The sequence below is a fragment of the Aythya marila genome, assembly GCF_965140915.1.
Source record: "Aythya marila genome assembly, chromosome: 10".
NCBI classification, from domain to species: domain Eukaryota; kingdom Metazoa; phylum Chordata; class Aves; order Anseriformes; family Anatidae; genus Aythya; species Aythya marila.
The window spans coordinates 6,562,621-6,580,514 of NC_139051.1; the positions used below are offsets into that span (position 1 = coordinate 6,562,621).

The following is a 17,894-nucleotide window of genomic DNA, read 5'->3' on the forward strand; positions in this document are numbered from 1 at the left end:
TGTGTCTGTGCAGATGTGGAAAGCAGCAACAGGGGAGCATCGATTCACAACAGGGCCAGTTGCTGAAGCCTCTTTTTGAAATCTCCACAACTATCAAACAGGCTGTGTCACAAAGAGTACAAGGAGCTCCAAAAGGTCCATCTTTGTAGGACTTCTAGAGCTTCACTGCACACTCAGAAAAGCAAGAGGAGTGTAAAATGAACTGGAGGCTAAGCTGATCAGAGCTTTCCATTTTAGAACCAGTGCACGAGACCTCCAAATGCATTTGATTAAGTGGGAGTGGAAGCTACGTGTTAGCAAACTGACTGAGGAAGTAGAAGGAGAGCTCTCCAAAATAATAAGAATAAGTTAAGGAGGAGGAATTAGTATTTAGACACTTAATGCTGATTTTTATTGCTCTCTGTTGTACCTCTTGTCTGTAGCTGGGTCATCAGCACTCTCACAGTATCTGTGTTTTTAATGACAATGGCAGTAAAGCTGCTGCTTGAGTGTGCAGATTTCCCAGCAGAATTGCAAATTGGTTAGACCCACGTGAGTCTGGAGAGCTGACCATTACCTGGCAAAAATGGGGATAAAGATTGTTCAACTCTGCCTGCATCCTGCAAAATGGGAGAAATACTACAAAGCCATAGCCAGCAGCAGAGCCCTATTAAACTCTTCAGCTTTGCTTTTCCTTTTTATCTTTCACAAAAGCCATTCATTGTGGATATATGAGAGAGAGACCACCACTAGATACAGTAATCTAATGGGAATGAAACCAGTGTTTCTTTCCATTTTGAGTTGTGGGAAACTGTTATTCTGACAACTGATGGGCTTGCACTTTCCAGTTAATTGTTTGTAGAATGAGATGCCTGCAGCTAAGTGGACGTGCTCACAAAAGGAAGTCTGAAGTCCTCATTTGGGCCTAGCTGAGGAGCCAAGTATCTGATAGTTCCTTTTCAACCAAACCAGAACCTACGAAACTTCATTCTGGAGGTGTCATTTTTAAGCCACTGCATTTGGATTAGCATGCTGGTGGTTATTCCTGCAGGATGAGTTTCCTGAGGGTTGTGAGTAGGACAGGGATAGGGGGCACGTGGACAGAAGAGCTTGACATGTCCAAGTTTGGAAACTTATGAACCCATGTTCCTAAACCAGGATCAGGATAGCCTGGCACACTGAGACACAATCTGAAAAGGCACCATCAGAGCTAAGCCTAGTTTCTGCAGAACTGTCATGTTCCTACAGAATGTCTTCACTTTGACAAATGCCATTTGATGATCAAAAGCATCCCATGGAAAATGTCTAGCCTGCCATACACTCAAGTCAAGTTTTTCTCTCTTTATTCAATATTCAATTTTTCACCAAAAGAGACCATGTCCTTTTGATTCTGTTGCAGAACTGCTCTGCTTTGCATCTAAAGGAGCCATTTGTGCACTGTTCCTTTGCAATTAAAATTCTTATCCCCAACAATGTGTTTTCCATTAAAAATTCCTGCCCTCCACTAATAAATCTAAAACTTGTAGCTGTTGTCTCTGGAAATACATATTTTGCTATATTCCACATATAAACATTTTTTTCCTGTTTGAGAAAATGTGGTTTTTACCAGCTGTAATATTCATATTTGGTTCTTGAGGGGAAAAGTTAGGGTGACAGAAACATGATACAGGCACTCCAATAAACACATTAAGAAAATAAGACCTTGCAACCAAGGCAAAAAAAAGACTTTTTTTTTTCTACAGAGCATAGTAAGCTTTTTTGTGTACATTTTCTTTTTTAATTGCCAAGCTTACTTTATATGAGGTATTACATTTATGTTGGAGACTAAGGCTATGCAAGTTAATTTGTTTTTTGGTTCTGAATGCAAGCGGTTCAGTATTTTAACTGGTGTCATTGAACAGCCTTGAACGGGGCAGTTGGAGCAAAGGAGGATTGTCCTAGGTGGAAGAGAGTCCCAAGAATCAGAGCTTTTTTTTGTGTTTGTTTTATCTGATTGTATGTGGAAGAGTTAACAGCAATCTTGCCCTTGTTTACTTTATTTCATCTGAAAATTTGAGTTTTAGCAAGAAGGCACGGTAGTACTGTATTAAAACTCGTAGCAAACTGGCCTGCCGTGGTTCCTGCTTGCATCAGCCAGCTCGTTTATTCTGTCCAGGCTTTGAAGTCTTACTTTAAAATTTTATTTCCATTTTCTCCACAAAAGGGAGATCCATAATGCTGTGTACTGAATTGCTTTTATAACAGAATCAGCACATTAATGCTTTCCTTTTACCAGTGAGATTTCCTGAACTTGCGTAGGTTCTTGGTCAATGGAGCAACTGAAGCCTTCACTCGCTGCATCGTTTTGCTGCAAACTCCTTTCAGTTGCTGCTGGATCTCATATTCTTCCAAATCTTTTACCTACCCTGCTCAGCATTTGTCTTTCTAAATCAGATTTCCAAGCTATAGGTCAGTACACTATAGAACTAGTTCAGATCAATTCCTCTTTAAACTTGAATGTATTTTTTCAGGAAAAAAACTATTCAGTCTTAATGTAATGTTTTCCAGGGATGGGGAATATCCTCCAACCGTCAGAAAACTGTTCCAATAGTAGCCTAAAATTAAAACAAAGATATTTGCAGTTAGAATAATTAAACAGAGTCAGTCCTGTTTCTTAGATCTTGTTTTATCTCTGTCTGTGATATGAAATTAAAAAAAGCTGCAGTCTCTTTCCCTACGAGCCAGGTTGGCTTTTTAACCGGTGTGACCTTCTTACTTGATTTTTGTGGCTTCTTGTGCCTCTTGTAAAGTGTGTTTCAACAACTCCCAACTGTTAATACATGCTTTTCTGTTTAAATGTGCTTTTCCCCAGCAGATTTAGCTCTTAATTATACTCAGCTTTGAGAGCTTAACTTTCTAAATCACAGAGCGTTGTTGCCTTTGTGCTTCTTTCATGTACTGTATGTTAGTGGTTTGGTGCCTCTTCTGTACCTCCACAAATGTGTAATTATATAGTAAAAGGAAGGAAAAAAAGGCAGTTTCACCTAAGGTTAGGGTTAGTTTTCACTCTCTGAAAATAACAAAGTAGGAACAGGACCTCTGCTTGCTGCTGCGAGACCACAGCGAGTCTCCTTTCTGATTTGGTTTCTTGGCTGATCTGGTATCTGAGAAATTGCTAGAGCGGGTTGGAAAAACAACTTGGAGCCCTTGGTGTAAAATAAATAAATAAGTATATATATTAGAGAAAGAAATTCATAGATTTCTTTTTCTTTGCTGAGAAATTGGTGCATCTGAGACATCATCCAGCCACAGCAGGGAACGGGCTGTCAATTGGCACATGGTTTGGACGGAGCTTCAGCGGACACATTGTGGTTTTCAGGTTGTTTCTTCCAAGAAGGCCAACGTTTTCTGTCTGATGCCTGTGAGGGGAATAAATAAATATATAAGAAGCATCAGAATTATCGCGTTCTGTCGACGTGTGCATTTATTGTCTGTCTGTCAGACAGACAGACAATAGCATTGGATTTCATGTGCTCAGTACCTCTAGAAATCAGGCCGGTAGTATTGATGTGTGCCTGGGAGCTGGTGAGGGCAGAGCAGAAACCCGTGAAGCTGTGATTAGAATTCATTGGCAACTGGCAGGGCAACGGGAGTGTGTCCCTCCAGCAGCCAAGCAGAAAAGTAAGGCTGAGAATGGCCTTAGCTTGCCTGCTGAAGGAGTTTGAAATCAGTTTGTTGTTGTTTTTAAAAAAGCCCCAAAACCCACTTCCCATGCTGAAGTTACAGTGAAGAGCAAGTGTAAGAAAAAATAATAAAAGTAAATAAATCCCAGATACTGGTATTTATGTCACTTTTCCCCTCGTTTTCTGAAAGAATCCAGTGCTGTATGTAGGGAATGGGTTGCAGATTTTGCAAATATTTTCCTGGTGCCATTCTAGAAAATGAGTTTGGCATATTGTTATGTGGGTCTTGTTCTGCTAAAGCATTGTAATACCGTCTGTTTCTCAAGCTGATTTGGCTTTTACAGCTCAAATATTATATCCTACGTTTAGAACATATGGTGACTTCTTTCAGAAGACACGCAGAGATACGCATCTAATTTCCAGAAACGGGTCGTTGCCTTTGGTTGAAAGACTGCAAGTGCTTTTCATCTAGATTTCCCTGTGCCTGTTGCTCTATCTAGATTTCCTTCTTCACTCCTGCCCATTTTCTGCTGCCTCCCGTTCTGTCCCTGCCTCCTAGGAAAGGAAAGGCGCTGGCTGCTTGGAGGGGGAGCAAAGCAAAAGGAACAACGCTCCCTTATCCGGGCTGCTTCCTGCAGCCCTGTTTTATGGAGTAGGTGTCGGTGAATAATGCTGGTAGGTGGATCCCGTGCAGGCTGTGTTTTCCTGATGGGGTTGTAGCAGAACACTGGGGTGCTCACACAGCCTGTGAAAGGCTCAGCAGAGATGGGCCATGAGCCACTTGGATGGACTCTTTCTGATTCTTTCTCTCCTTGCCATGTGTTTGGTGTGGATTCTTCAAAGTGAAAAACGGAGGAAAAAAGAAAAAAAAAAACTGAACCAAGAGCAGTTTTTTTTCAGCGGTTCCTGAAAACACCATGAGGCAGGAAAATTGGATTGCTGAGAGTCAATAGAGTAGTAGTGGTTAACCTCCAGCTTGTAATTAGTTGGGGTAATCATTAACCATGATGTAGGAGAGCAGCACTGTGGTTGGCTGTGCGTTTGCCAGCTCCCGTTTGGATGCAGTGAAGCCGTGCTTCTGAGTGAGGCCCTGGGCCCGACCAGTTCAGGTGCATTCAGAGGCAGTTTTCCATTATTTTGGCTTTTCTTGTGTTATCAAATCTTAGATTTTTTGTCCTTTATATTTTCTTGGGTAGGTACAGTTGCCACTTTCCCTGGAGAAATGTCATTCTTCAATGTCCTGGTGCTACAGGTTCCATGTGAGCTTAAAAGATATTGAATGCTTTAAGAAGAGAGGAGCAGAAAATGCCCTTAAATTCTTCCTCTTGCCTTTATTTTAAGATAGGACCACTCTGCATGGAAACGAGCCACTCTCTATAGCAAAGCTGGGGCAAAGATCAGCAGAATTGTTTTCTTACTCAGCTTCAGCAGCCCCTGGCAGTTTGTGTCACCAACCAGCCCTGAGGACAACTTGACCTGCACAGCCCCAGAAGGGACCCAGGGCTGTAGCTGTAGTTAAATTTTGGGAAGCTCGTGATGAAAACCGTGAGGACACAGGAAGCTTGACAAGGCCGAAGGGGAGACAGGCAGGGCCTTCTGCTGCATTTGTTGGTATCCAGCCAGGGGCAACAGAAATGTGTTTGTCACAAGGCTTCCGAGTGTTCAGGCCTGGTGTACAAATGAGAATACTTCTGCTTTTCAGCCTCCGAGCTTGAGCTCTGTGTTATTTTTTTGGCACGACTCAGCTGAAAGGCTATTTGTTTGAATTCACACTAGAAATATGAATCACTATTAAGGCACAGAAAATAATGTGGAGTGCCCTGCGAATACAGTAGATTAGGTTAGGTGCTTGTAGAACAGTTTCACCAGGGATTTATGATCTGTTAAGTGCATTTCTTTAGCAGCAAATGCTGAATTACCACTTTAGTGCTGGTTCATTCACCCATGCAGATGGGGAGCGATACCAAAAGGTGCGGTGCCAAGCAGGCCCTCGCCTGCTCCTGATTCCGAGCACGCCCTGAAAGTTTGGAGTGAATGCATCTCCTTCAGATTCACGACTTACACCTAAAATAATATTTTAAGAATTTCTGTTAGCAATAAAGTAACAAGTGTTATTCATTCTCCAGACAGGAGTTACTGGCTGCACTGAAGTGCTCTCTGCTGATTCAGCAGCTGGGCTGCTGCTGGAGACTGAACCGTGCTCCATCAAAGCTGGGTTTTATTGCCGTGGAGGTTGTTCATCCTGAAACTTTCTGCAGTTCTTTCCAGCACAGCCCTCCAGTTTATCATAATTTCCTTCCACTGGAAGGATTTGCATCGGATGCGGCTTTGTTGTTCTGAGTGGGTTTGAAGCAGAAAAATTGGGAAGTATTTTATGTTTTATGTCAGGAAGGTAGGTAGGGGATGAGCAGTGGTTTTGCTTTGGTTGTGGTATGGATTTGTTACAGTAACAGAGGTTGAGGTGAGCAGTTCATCTCAGTCCAGCTATAGCAGGCTGATACAAACTGAAGTAAGATTGGGGCTGTATTTAACATGTCCCACAGAGATCCCGTTTGTACCCCAGGCCAGGAGACTTTGTCAGTAGGGACCCCACGTTGGTAGGGAAGCAACTGTTGACCATGACAGATGAGGCTATTGAAGCATTTGTTGGACAGCCAACATCTGGGTTGCATGGGACCAGTTTGTACGCAGCAGTAAAAGTTCATTAGTGTTTTTTGTTTGTTTTTAATAGAGGAAAAAGGAAAACAGAACTGGAATCAAATCAGGTGTCTGCTGAGCCGTGTTAACTGTTAAGCTGAACTCCCATGGCAATGTTCAAATATCTTTAGCATGCTGAGCCATAAAAGGTTTTTAAGTTTACTTGTGTTAGGAAAATGTAATAGCAATTAATTTACCAACATGCTGTGGGTTTACAAGGTGCCTTCATTTCATGGGTGGCTGGCAGATAGAACATGCTTAGATTATATTGTATTTAAGAAGCCCTGTGAATACTCGAGGCTTTTGAACTGGATGTTTTCGCTTTGTGATCTTGTTTGAACCCTGGCCAGCAGTGATGAATGAATCCTTTGTGTCTTAGTATATATCCTTGTGTCTTTGACCTCACGGGAGACACGGAATAACAAAAGTAGGTACCGGACTTTATTTACTTATTTACCTAGTAGTTAAAAAAAGAAAGCAAACAAAACGGTGGTGATTTATTTGGCCTCTTCTCCCCAGCGCCCCCTTGACAAATGGCTGTTGGAAGAGTGTTTAACTGTGACCTTAAAGCCACAGGCGTAATGAAACTGTGATCTGGCAGATGTGACATACTCGTCTTACATAAATCACTCTCTTTTGTCACTGCTGGCATATGGCCAATGAATCTTCTAATTATTGAATGGCTTTTATAGCCCCATTATTTATAATCACTTTTGGACAGCAGCTGGAAGACAAGGCTGGGACAGAATGAAATGATATAGCACAAAATATTATCATTTGGGTAACAACTGCTGGGATTAGGAAGATTTGATGGTGGTGTGGTTACCAGCGCAGTCTTGTTAAACGATAAAAATCCACTCAGCCTTCATTTCGTCTCCTAAGACAGGCTGCAGCCTGGTGGACTTTACTGTGAAAATTGTTATATTAATTGGTCCAGCAATGAAATATGAATCTCTCCAGATAGTAACAAACTGAATGTGTGAGTATCAGGGCTGCCTTTACAGGAGGACTCGAAGAAAATCCATTGCAGGCATTAGTAAGGTATGATGGTGAATGCAGGGTTGATGCCAGCACTGCTCTTGTGTAAAGTGTTGTATGGAAGAGTTTTAAGTGGTTTCTGCTTCCCAGGAGCCCTGTCTGCCCCCTGTATTCAGTAAGAATTTAATAATTCATTTAGAAGTTGTCTTTAGTTACTTCATTAATATTTTAGCATTTATCAAAACAAAACGAAACAAAAACCCCACCCGTACCCCAAACCCAAACGACGACAACTACCTAGGTGGTGTCGTTTGTTTTTAAGAGGGTGATGGGTCTAAGACTAGCTTAGGTTAATACACCTTATAATATAAGGGGAGCCTGTTTGGCTGTCAGTATAGATGAGTTTGTGTTGAGTCTGCGTGCTGGACTTTGGAGGTAAGAGCATGGTTTGAGCCACCCAGCCCAGGAGGTCACTCAAGTGAGTTTGCAAGTTCCCTCACTGCTTTGCAAAACGTGAGCTGCAGGTTCTCTGCTCACACCTCTAAAATAACAAAAATCAAAATAACTTAATTATTTTATTATTATTATTATTTTTTAATTATCTGCAGTTCTGCATTTGTTTGGCAGCATTCTGTTCCTGTGCAACAAAGATAACTTACTAATGGCTGCTAAATATCTTCAGATAGAGATCTTCAGATGAAAGACAGTACGTTATAATCGGGGGTTTATACTGCAAATCCAACATGTGCAATCTTTGTGTCTTTAAAAAATTGAATCCTTCCCTCAATGTAGACATCAGGCGGCAAGAGAGAGTCTTAATCCAGATGACTCTATTGCACTCTTATCCCTTTAGCGAGGCCTTTAACCTTTGATTGCTTCATGGTCCTGTTGTTTTGAAATGGTCTTTGTCTGCCCACAGAGAATCGCTCGCTAAAGATGCCTCTGAGTGGAGATCCCTACAAGAAAAGGGGCTTCTGCTGCAATTCAGGAATGGAAAATGCATTTTTCCAGTTCAGATGCAATCAGCCACTGTGAATGTGGCAATCGGTAGCCTTTCCACAGAAGGGTAAAGCTGAAATATTTACTGCTGTAAACCTTCTTAGGGGAGTGCAATATAGGTCAGAGACCACCGTGTCCCGGGCCTGACCCTGATCCATCGTGGCACACGCATCCATAGGCGCTGCCAGACTACAGCTATTTATCAGGATTAGCTCTGACCATCTCAACGCACAAATGGGATAAAAACAGCTGCAGTAATTAATATAAACATAAACTAAGAAACGCCAGTTTCCAAATGCATAAAACATGAGTTCAAAATATATCCTCGGCACATACATATTGCGCAGCGCTGGCATAGGCTGCCTACCAGCTGGCAGGAAGGTGCTGTCAGCCTGGCGATGTTCACTCACAGCTTTTCGCTGGGAAAAATAGCAGATTTTGCTTGGTCAGTCTGCTTTCCTTATTGGAAGGCTGTATTCTGATAGAGCAAGAAGCTTACAGCCCCCCGGGTCTGTGTGCACCTCGCTGGTGGTGGTGCTCTGGAGGAGATGAATGAGCTCCTGCAGCACAGACAGCGCTGGGTGATGGTGTGTGCAGCTTGCTCCCTGCAGAAACCAGGAATTGCAGTAACAAAAGTCAGAGCAGAACTCAAAGCGTAGTTCCCCCAGTGACTTCAGTACTCGGTAACTGCTGGAGGACAAGTGTGTGACAGATCATTGAGGGTTTGAAGGAAGTGTATTTAGAAGTAGTCGATATTTTTCATTAATCACAAAAAGATTTAGGTTATATATATATCTTTCTTCACACAATTGAGCAGCACCTTTTTATTGTTTCTCAGAAAACTCCATGTCAGCAGTATCAGCTTTTTCCATGGGAGATGTTTTGTTTCCCCCTTGGGGTTAGTTTTTGTTACTGAGATATTAGTATGGTGTAATGGTTTAGGAGGATGATTGATGTGCTCTGAAATGCACTATTATAATTAAGAATAATTGAGAAAAACGGCCATACAGTAACTTGCCTTTGTTTCACTCAAAGGGAAAGAGGTTCAGGTAACAGGGCAAAGTTGGTTCACTCCTATAAAGAAAGGCACTGCTTTTGTTGTTCCAGGGGTTAAAAATGTTTCAGCAACAAAAATCAATCTTGCAACATGTTGTAATTCTTAAATTTCAAAGTATAATTTTTGCTGAAGTTGGTGGGGAAGCATCTTTATATATATATTTTTTTACGTCTGATCTTTTTTTTTAAATATCCGTTTTTCTGAAACTGCCTGATTTTGATTACAGAAAAGACACGTTAATTTTTCTGTGGGCAAATAAATGCATTTCCAGCATGAATTTCCAGTGGCATTTCCTGCATTTCCAACAGCAGGAAGGTTGGATCTGTCTCCTCTGGATTGCATCTTTTTGTTGCTCTGCTGTTATCGCTATAGGATCTCCTTACATGTGCTTATCAGAGAAGAAAAGGAAGGTTCTCCAAAGAGCAAATGTAAGATCCAATCTCCTTGAAAACAGAGGAGTGTTTGAAAGTGTATTATCCTTTCAGTTAGCACAGCTCATCTCTAAGGAAACTGAAGCCAGGTGTATTCTTAGCACAACTTATGCGTGGAATCAGATTTTACAAAGGGAGGATGTTTGCATGGAGGCAGATGGTGCTGGGCACCTGCCTTCCCACCCAGCCTGGTGCTGCATGGCGCAGGGGCAGGAGCCATCGGTGGGTGAGACATGGTAGAGGGAGCAGTGGTGGGGGATGCCCTTCAGGAATGAGTTTTCCTGCTGCATTTTGCACATGGGAGGTTGCAGAGATGTCATGGGCATCTTTCTCTGTTTCTCAGCAATTGCAGGTTTTTATATTTTTGGCTCTAAAAATAAATGAATCAGACTTCTCAAATTTGAGTTCAGCGCTAGAATCTGCTCAAGAATGGCAATATCAGGCACGAGCCCTTGTGCCCTTTCACAGCTGAGCAGATTTTTGTAAAAGATAATCAGGGTGGACTGCAACACTTCATATGGTAAAGAATCCAACATGTTCCAGGGTGGGTCCTTTTGACAGCTTTCTGTGTGGGGTTAATTTCTGTTAGATCGTTTCCCATGCTCTGGAGTGGGTTGTATGAGGTGAGCTTGGTTTTATCCACAGCTGGGGGCTCAGCAGCTGCTGAGCCAAGGTAGTCAGGGCTGCGGGAAGCCTTTTTTCCATCTGGAATTTTCTGGAATTTAGCAACAAAAATGTGACCTTTTTTCCTTTTTCTCTTTTTTCCCTTTTCCCTTTTTCTCCTCCCCATTTCAACTGAATGTAATAGAATTGGGCATCGCTGTGAGCTCCCTGAGGGGATGAGTGTGCAAGCATTGCCATAGCCCCCTGTTTTTGCAATGCCATTTGGCTGGCACAGCGGTGACTCAGCTGGGAGATCCCAGCTACTGCATCACCACGTAGCCAAACTTTCTAGTGGGGGCCGTAACAGACAGAGAAGCTCGATGGAATAGGCACAGAGGGAAGATAAAGGCAGATATCATCAGTAAATTGCATGCTTTTTGTAGTCAAACAAGCCTATCTCAGCAGAGCTTTTTCACCTCTAGACATTATTGTGACATAAATCATTGAATCATGAATCACACAGTATTTCAGGAGAGAGCCTAAATTATAACATGCAGCTCGGTGCTTAATTCCTTCCCTTGCAGCGTGTCCAAGGTGCTTGTCATGTTTGTTTGTTTTTAGCTATGAGTAACTACCTTGTCTTACTATCGTGTGCAGAGAAAAATATGAACTGTTCAATGGAAAGATAAAGTGGTTTATTATTTCGGAGGGTGCTCCTTTTCATGCCATACCTCTCTCCGGAGTCAAAAGACTTGGTATCACATCAAACACCTGGAGTTTGGAAGGTCAGGTCTGAAATTTGAAGACTTTAACCCACAGACTAGTGTAGGAAACCATTTTATTTTTTTTAATATAATAACCAGAGACTGCTTTTGGAGTGAGGGTTGTTGCTTTGAGTTAAGCCAGGAGGTATGATGAGCCAGCTTTATTGGCTTTTATTTCAGTTTTGTTGTTTCAGCCATTTCTGTAATGAGCATCTTGGTCTTCAAATTTTTGCTTCTTGTTAGGAAAGGGGCTGCTGCTTAAACCTGCCTTCCTGTCTTCCTTCCTTCCTGCCGTCCTTCAATTAAAAAAAATAAATCTGTCTGGAGAATGTACATACAAAAAATACAAATCACCTGTATTTTTTTTTTGAGAGATTTTAACTCAGTTTTTCAGATTAATTTTCTGTTGTTCTTTGTATGCTTGTTTTTAACCTGATGTTACTGTTCAGAAGTTGCAGATCCTCATTACTCAGCCTGCTCCTGCCCCTTTCATTCAGTGGCCTGCACTATTTTCCTCATTTGCCTCGCAGCCCCGCTGTCCAGCCGCACTACGTTGCAGTATTATCATTCTTGATTTGTTTTGCAGTGGCTCCTAGAGGCTCCAGCCAGGAATCTGCAATTGTAATGTTAAGTGCAGTGTCAACAAATACTGAGATGGCTTCTGCATTACATGTTCACAATCCAATAAAGAAAATGATCATGCAAATTGTAAAAGACCCTATTAACAGCTCCAGGGGTTCACCCCGAGGTCCACGTAGCCCAGTGTTCTAGCTCAGTCTGTGGCCTTAAACAAATGCCTAGCAAAGGAAAGGATACCGGCAAAATATTTGATAGTCTCCTACTCCTCTCCCAGCCACCAGCAATTCATTTTCAGCTCAAGAGATTTCCTACAATGTTTGCAACCCTCCTGCAATGGCTCCATCTTCTGTGTCCTTTCCCAGTCTCCCCTTGAACCCCTCTCTACAAGCTTCTTGCACCCACGGTGCAGATCTGCTGCAGCCTGTGTGAACTACTTTTCCACTCCTTATTCTAAGAACAAAAGGGTTTCTATCCCCATTCTCAGTAGGTTTATGTGGGATTGCTTTTGCTTTTCAGTCAAATTAATGTCAGCATTATTTCAGATTTGGAAATATTTCATTTCTGGGAAAAGACTTCATTAAGTTGCTCCAGTTCATATGTTCTGCTACAAGAAAAGATTTGGTGTTGAATGTTCATTTACAACAAAGTCTTGCTTTTTTTGGTTGTTGTTGTTTTTAGCTCATCTGTCTTTATTCTCACATATTTATGGAAGTGTTCAAAGCTGAATGGGGAAACAAATTCAAGTGAGAAGTGTTGGATATTATTCTGTTGTGTTTTTTTTTTTTTTAAAGAACTTTGGGTGCTCTTAACTCCTTCAGTCATTTCCCAACCCATGCTGTGTGCAGGGGTTGGTAGCAGTGCAAAGTACAGCTCATCTTTGATTTTGTGCCATGTTTGGCTGTGTTAGTACCTCTGATGGGAGCAGTCTTCCCTTTCCATCTCCCTGCCCAACTCACTCTCCAGTGGGTTGCAAAAACAATCCTCTACCTTTATTATCTTTCATCTCTTCCACGTCATCTGTCTTTCTCCATTTGCTCAGACAAATAAGTGATAAAAGGGAATCATGATCTGTTTAGCACCACAGGAAGAAAGATGCGTTACGAGGCAAGAGAGACCTCTTGTTTACAGCGAGTTATTTTTGGTAATTAGCCATTTGTAGAGGAAGATGAGCCTCCGCTCGTAAAGTCAGCATGCCATAATTTAGGGGACTCTGAATGGAAGCCTAACATTTGCCTGAATTGGAAATGTTAATTGTGTGCATTTAGAAATAAATAAATGGCTGTGTTTTCTTTGCAGGAAGCAGACTGAACAAAGACCTGAGACATTATCTCAACCAGAGGTTTCAGAAAGGATCGCCGGATCACGATCTACAGCAGACTATTAGAGATAACCTTTATCGCCATGCTGTGCCTTGTAAGTAACAAAACACTGACCTGGTGGATTACATGGAGTGGAATTTTAATTGGTTTATTTATTTATTCATTTATTTGTGGATTTATTTATTGGAGGCAGCCTTTGTGTGGCGGTGTGCACAGCTCAGTTTTCAGATAGAACAAACTTCCATGTGTGACAGCAGAAAGGGTTGAGATAGGGTTGGCAGGGAAACCAGTTCATCCTTGTAGTTGGCTTTTGTGATGACCTTTTTGGAACAGTTGATGGTCTGTTACAGGGCTCTGATGCTGCTCTACTGTGAAGAAAAAAAAAAAGATTTTAAAAGAGAGTTCTTGCCTTAGAAAGTGCTCATTAATATCATTATGGTGCATGCTCCTCTATTGTTTTGAAACCTATGAACAAAAAGTGGCTTTTATATTTATTTTGTTAGCAAAACTTTATTTCTGATGCTTATTTAATGTGTGAAATGGAACAGCATTTTGTGGCTGGGTCACACTGAAAGAGGGCACTGCCACCGTTGGAAGGTCATCTGCAGTTCGCGTAGGCGGTAAGCAGCAAAAGTGAAGCTAAGAAGGAAATGCTCTTTTTCACCCAGAAACCAACCAGCAGGAGAACTGAGAAGTTTAGAGAGTGCTAAACTTTAAAAGTTCAGAATCTTTACCCCAAATCAGACTGTGCTTAACTTTTGGGGAAGATGCACAAAAAGCAGAAAAAGATCCTATTTCGTTGCACCATTCTCCAACCTCTAGGAGAGGATATTGAAAACAAAAGGTTTTTCTGCTTGGACCTTGATGAGCTCTGAAGATAATGGCAAGCCTTTTAGATCAGGCTTGGCTAAGAGCTAGTAAACTCTTAGTTATAGCATGCTGAATTGAGCAGCAAAGCATATTTAAGCTTTCTATCTCTCATGAATCAGAGGTTGTTTATACTGGAAGACTTGTATAAATATTGAATAATGATGTTGCCACTCAAAAATGAGTATTTACCAACAAATACCACATAATGGTAGGTAGAGTAATAGCTGTTTTCAATCTGAGTGTTGCTCATGGGAGAACTGTGCAGGGCCACAGCTAGAATTGTGTGGTAGCGCTGATGGATGTTGATTCCTCAAATGGCAGATGTTGTATATCGCTGTTGAGTTTGTTCTCGTTTTATCAGTGGAAAGCATGGACCAAATTACCTCTAAAGTGCTGTGCGTGGACGTAAAGAATAAATATGGATTGTTATTTTCTATTGAATACTTCCATTTTCCATTTTCTTAACGTGAAATATGATTAGTTTCCAGTCGTCTAACTTGCCTGGCTGCAGGTTTTTAAGGTATAATGGGGAAAGTGCCTTCCAGGAAAACGTATGTGGTGTTGGGCTCAGTAGATGCAATGTCTTAATGCTAAAGTCCTTCTGCCTATGTGTTACATCCCAATTTCTAATTTCTGAAGCAGCAAATAAAGCAAATGAGCGAAGTACTGTGGAAGCATTTTGTGTGTTACCAAGGTTACATTTTGAAATGCTTTCCATTGATTCTATTCTCTGATTTATTGAACTTGATGGTGAGCTAAACTGCTTGGACTCGCTAAAGACTTTTGATTTAAAATTAAGACCGGTGAAAGCGATTGCTGCCTCCTGGAAATAGGAGGAGGAGGTTTGTGTTGCTGGTGTGTCAATAAGAACATCAGTACTCATGTTCTGCTTATGAGACAAATGGAAAATCTGAGGAGTGGAGTTTGGTTACCGTGTGTCTTCGTACTTGCTGAGTTGTAAAGCAGGTAACATTTAATTTTCTCTTCGTGTACCGTGGGGATGGTATTAGTGGTAGCTTTTAAGAATGATGCTAATATTCATGTGTGAATTTGAATGAGACTCCTGCAGGCATGGTGGGTTGGAATGCTTTACAGGTCTGAGATTAATCTAGCTGTACACTCATATTTTTATTCCTTGGTGCACGTGACCAGTAAATCCAGAGCCCTGGGCCAATCTCTAGTGCTAATGGATTATGAAGTCTTGTATTTGGGAAATGGAATTCTCTGCTGATTATGTGGTAAACACGAACAAGAACACAAGGTCACTTGGACTGAGCGTGCTTGGCCTGCCAGCTGCTTTTTGTTGCACTAATAGAAGGGCTAAATGAAGTGATAATTACTAAATGCAAAATAGAGAAAGGCAGCGTTAACCTGTTCTTCCCCCAAAATTCTAGTTAGGCTCCCCCATGGTTCAGCTCTTGCTCACTTGGTTGAGTTTGGGATTCAGGTCCAAGGGCTGCTGGCTCCCACACAGCCTCCTGCCTGTTATAGGGGAGTTGGTTAGGAATTAGCTGTGCTCCATGGGGAGCAACTTCAGTTGCTCTCATGGAGTTGGGACGATGTGAGCATTGCCTAAATGGATGACACAGGTACGGGCTTCTGAGAGAGCAGGAGACTTCACCCCTAAACACAGGAGCTGTCTGTAAAGAAATGAGACCTAGGAATGCACCCAAATGGGAATTATTATTGCAAAAAGTAGATGAAGTGCACAGTTATTTTTGCAAGCTGAAATCACAAAGAGGCATCTGCAAATGCCTCTATTAGCTCAGATGGGAAGCCCCACGCAGTCCTGCCCCAGCTCTGGCCAGTCTCAGCACTCATCCCTCTGCCCTCCAGCACGCGTCCTCCAGCCCTTGGTACCCTCAGCTCCCCGCTCCCCATTGCTCTGAGTTTTCCTGCAAAGGTCTGTAGTAAACAAAGCTGTGACAAGCTTCCAGGTGGCCTCCAGGTTTCGTGTTTGTGCCATCCTCAGCGCTCTGCTCTTGCTATCACACCACACCCACGGGCTTATTCACAGTCACAAAGCATTCTTCTCTGGGTTTTACAACTTCAGCGTCGTAATCTAGGACTGTGGGTAAGGAAGAGAGGCAGGACACGTTTCTGTATGGGGATGGTGCAGAGACACTAATGAAGCCGTGCATTTACAATGCACAAGTCTTTGAAACAGTGCTGCTCAGACACTGAGCTGGCTTTTATTTTAGCTAAACCAACCGTGTGCTATTTCCTCCACTTTCTTCCTGATGCTCTCATTTCACTGTTGACTTCACTTGCTGGGTCTTGAGACTTTTTAATAGTATTTTTGTCTTCTGCTTAAAGAAATCAGCACCTTAAACTTCAGCAAAGTTATTCTCTTTACACGTCCAAATATCTGTTCTCATTCCTTGCACATAGGATCCACTGTCAAAACCAGAAAAAAAACCTCTAAGACATCATCCAGATTAGCAAGATGTTAGGGCAGGCTCTCGCTGTCCCCTTGGCCTCGTTTCGTTTTGAAGCACCACATTTTTCCGGTTTTCTGACGTGCCTAATGTAGACCACCAGAAATAATGCTCTGTTTGTGGGCTAGTTAATAGCTCCATTGAGCTTGGAGTAGATTGTGACTTGGCAACGGTGTCACGATTACTGACTGGCCATGACTACACCAAAAGTGCTTTGGCTGATGCAGAGACATTGCCCACGGCTTTTTTTTTTTTTTTTTTAGTGTGGATTTCACTTAGGCTGGCGAAGTTGAGCTGGAAGAAACCCTGAGGACAAAAGGGCAGGTCTACTGACTGCGTGGGGTGTGATGGGGTCCACCCGTGCTAAGAGAAGCTGATGGGATTTGTGTCCCACCTGGCGTGGGGCAGGCTGAGGGGCCAGGAGGTGCAGCGTGTTGCCAGCCTGCCTCTCGCTCTCACAGTGTTTCTAGAAGCAGAACTCCTCAAAATCACATTAGTTTATGTGAAGGTGTGCTTAGTGGAAAATGTGATTAGTTGGAAGTGAATGTAAGAATATATCCGTGCTGCTGCATCCGAAATAGGTGTTCCCAAGCAGCCTTACCTTGCAGTAGTGTTAATTGAGGAAGGGATGGGATGGCAGCTTCCTTTCATGTCCTGCTGCAGCAGCGTGTCTAAAGCAGCGTTCACGGAAGGCTGAACAGACAGGATTATCTTCCTCATTTTGAAATGATGGTAGAGGGCATCTGTTTAAAATAAACAAGCAGCACTGGCCATTTGTCCTAGATGCTTCTTCTCAACAACCTGACAGCGGTTTTCCCAGCGTCTGAAGAACCAGAGATTATTTCCATAAAAGCTTATCCGTGTGTGTGTTTGGGGGTGGAAGGAGGTCCACCTGAGCACCTTTACTTCATTCTGCGTTTTCTGGAGTCCTCAGTAATGTGCACAGACATCTGCAGCCTGGTATCTGCACCCTAACTTACCAAAGCAGCACACCCAGTGCAGGCATGACTAAAACAATAGATCCCTATTCAAGTATATTCTGCATTTGTCTTATTTCAGTATGGTGCAATTCTTTTTTTTTTTTTTTTTTTTTCTTGGCTGCGGTCATCAAAACTCGGGGAAAAGCTAGGTCTTTTTGATGGTTGATGACACAGGGACAGTGTAATGCCTAGCCCAGAGTTAAGCGTTAGATGTCAGCCTAGACACTCTGTAGCTACCTTTTTCTTTTTTTTTTTTTTTTTTTTTCTTCCTAAAGTTGACGTTTAAAACCTCGAGAGGTCATCATTCAACAGTTGATTCACTTTCCCAAAACAAGTATATGCCCTGGGATTAATTGGCTGGAGAGTTTAGTGTTCGAGAGATACCGCTTTCATTTCTGCTGCCTCTTCTCCTGCCTTCCCAGGGTTTGATCTGTTCCCGTGTCTTCAATTACAGCTGCTGTGGTTAGTCTTAGAGGGGAGCATGGAGCAAAATGGGAAGGAACGAATAAAAAATCAATAGTGTAAGTGTTGAGTGATC

General features: G+C 42.3%; 1 protein-coding gene across 19 annotated transcripts in view; it reads left to right on the forward strand.

Annotated features, from left to right (window-relative positions):
* Positions 1–17,894, forward strand: part of MAGI1 (membrane associated guanylate kinase, WW and PDZ domain containing 1) — a 319,962-nt gene that overhangs the window by 138,419 nt on the left and 163,649 nt on the right. For all 19 annotated transcript variants that reach the window (XM_082767897.1, XM_082767896.1, XM_082767900.1 and 16 more), the window contains exon 2: positions 13,046–13,162. In XM_082767897.1, coding sequence (XP_082624023.1) covers positions 13,046–13,162 — 117 coding nt within the window. The remainder of the gene's footprint in view (positions 1–13,045; positions 13,163–17,894) is intronic.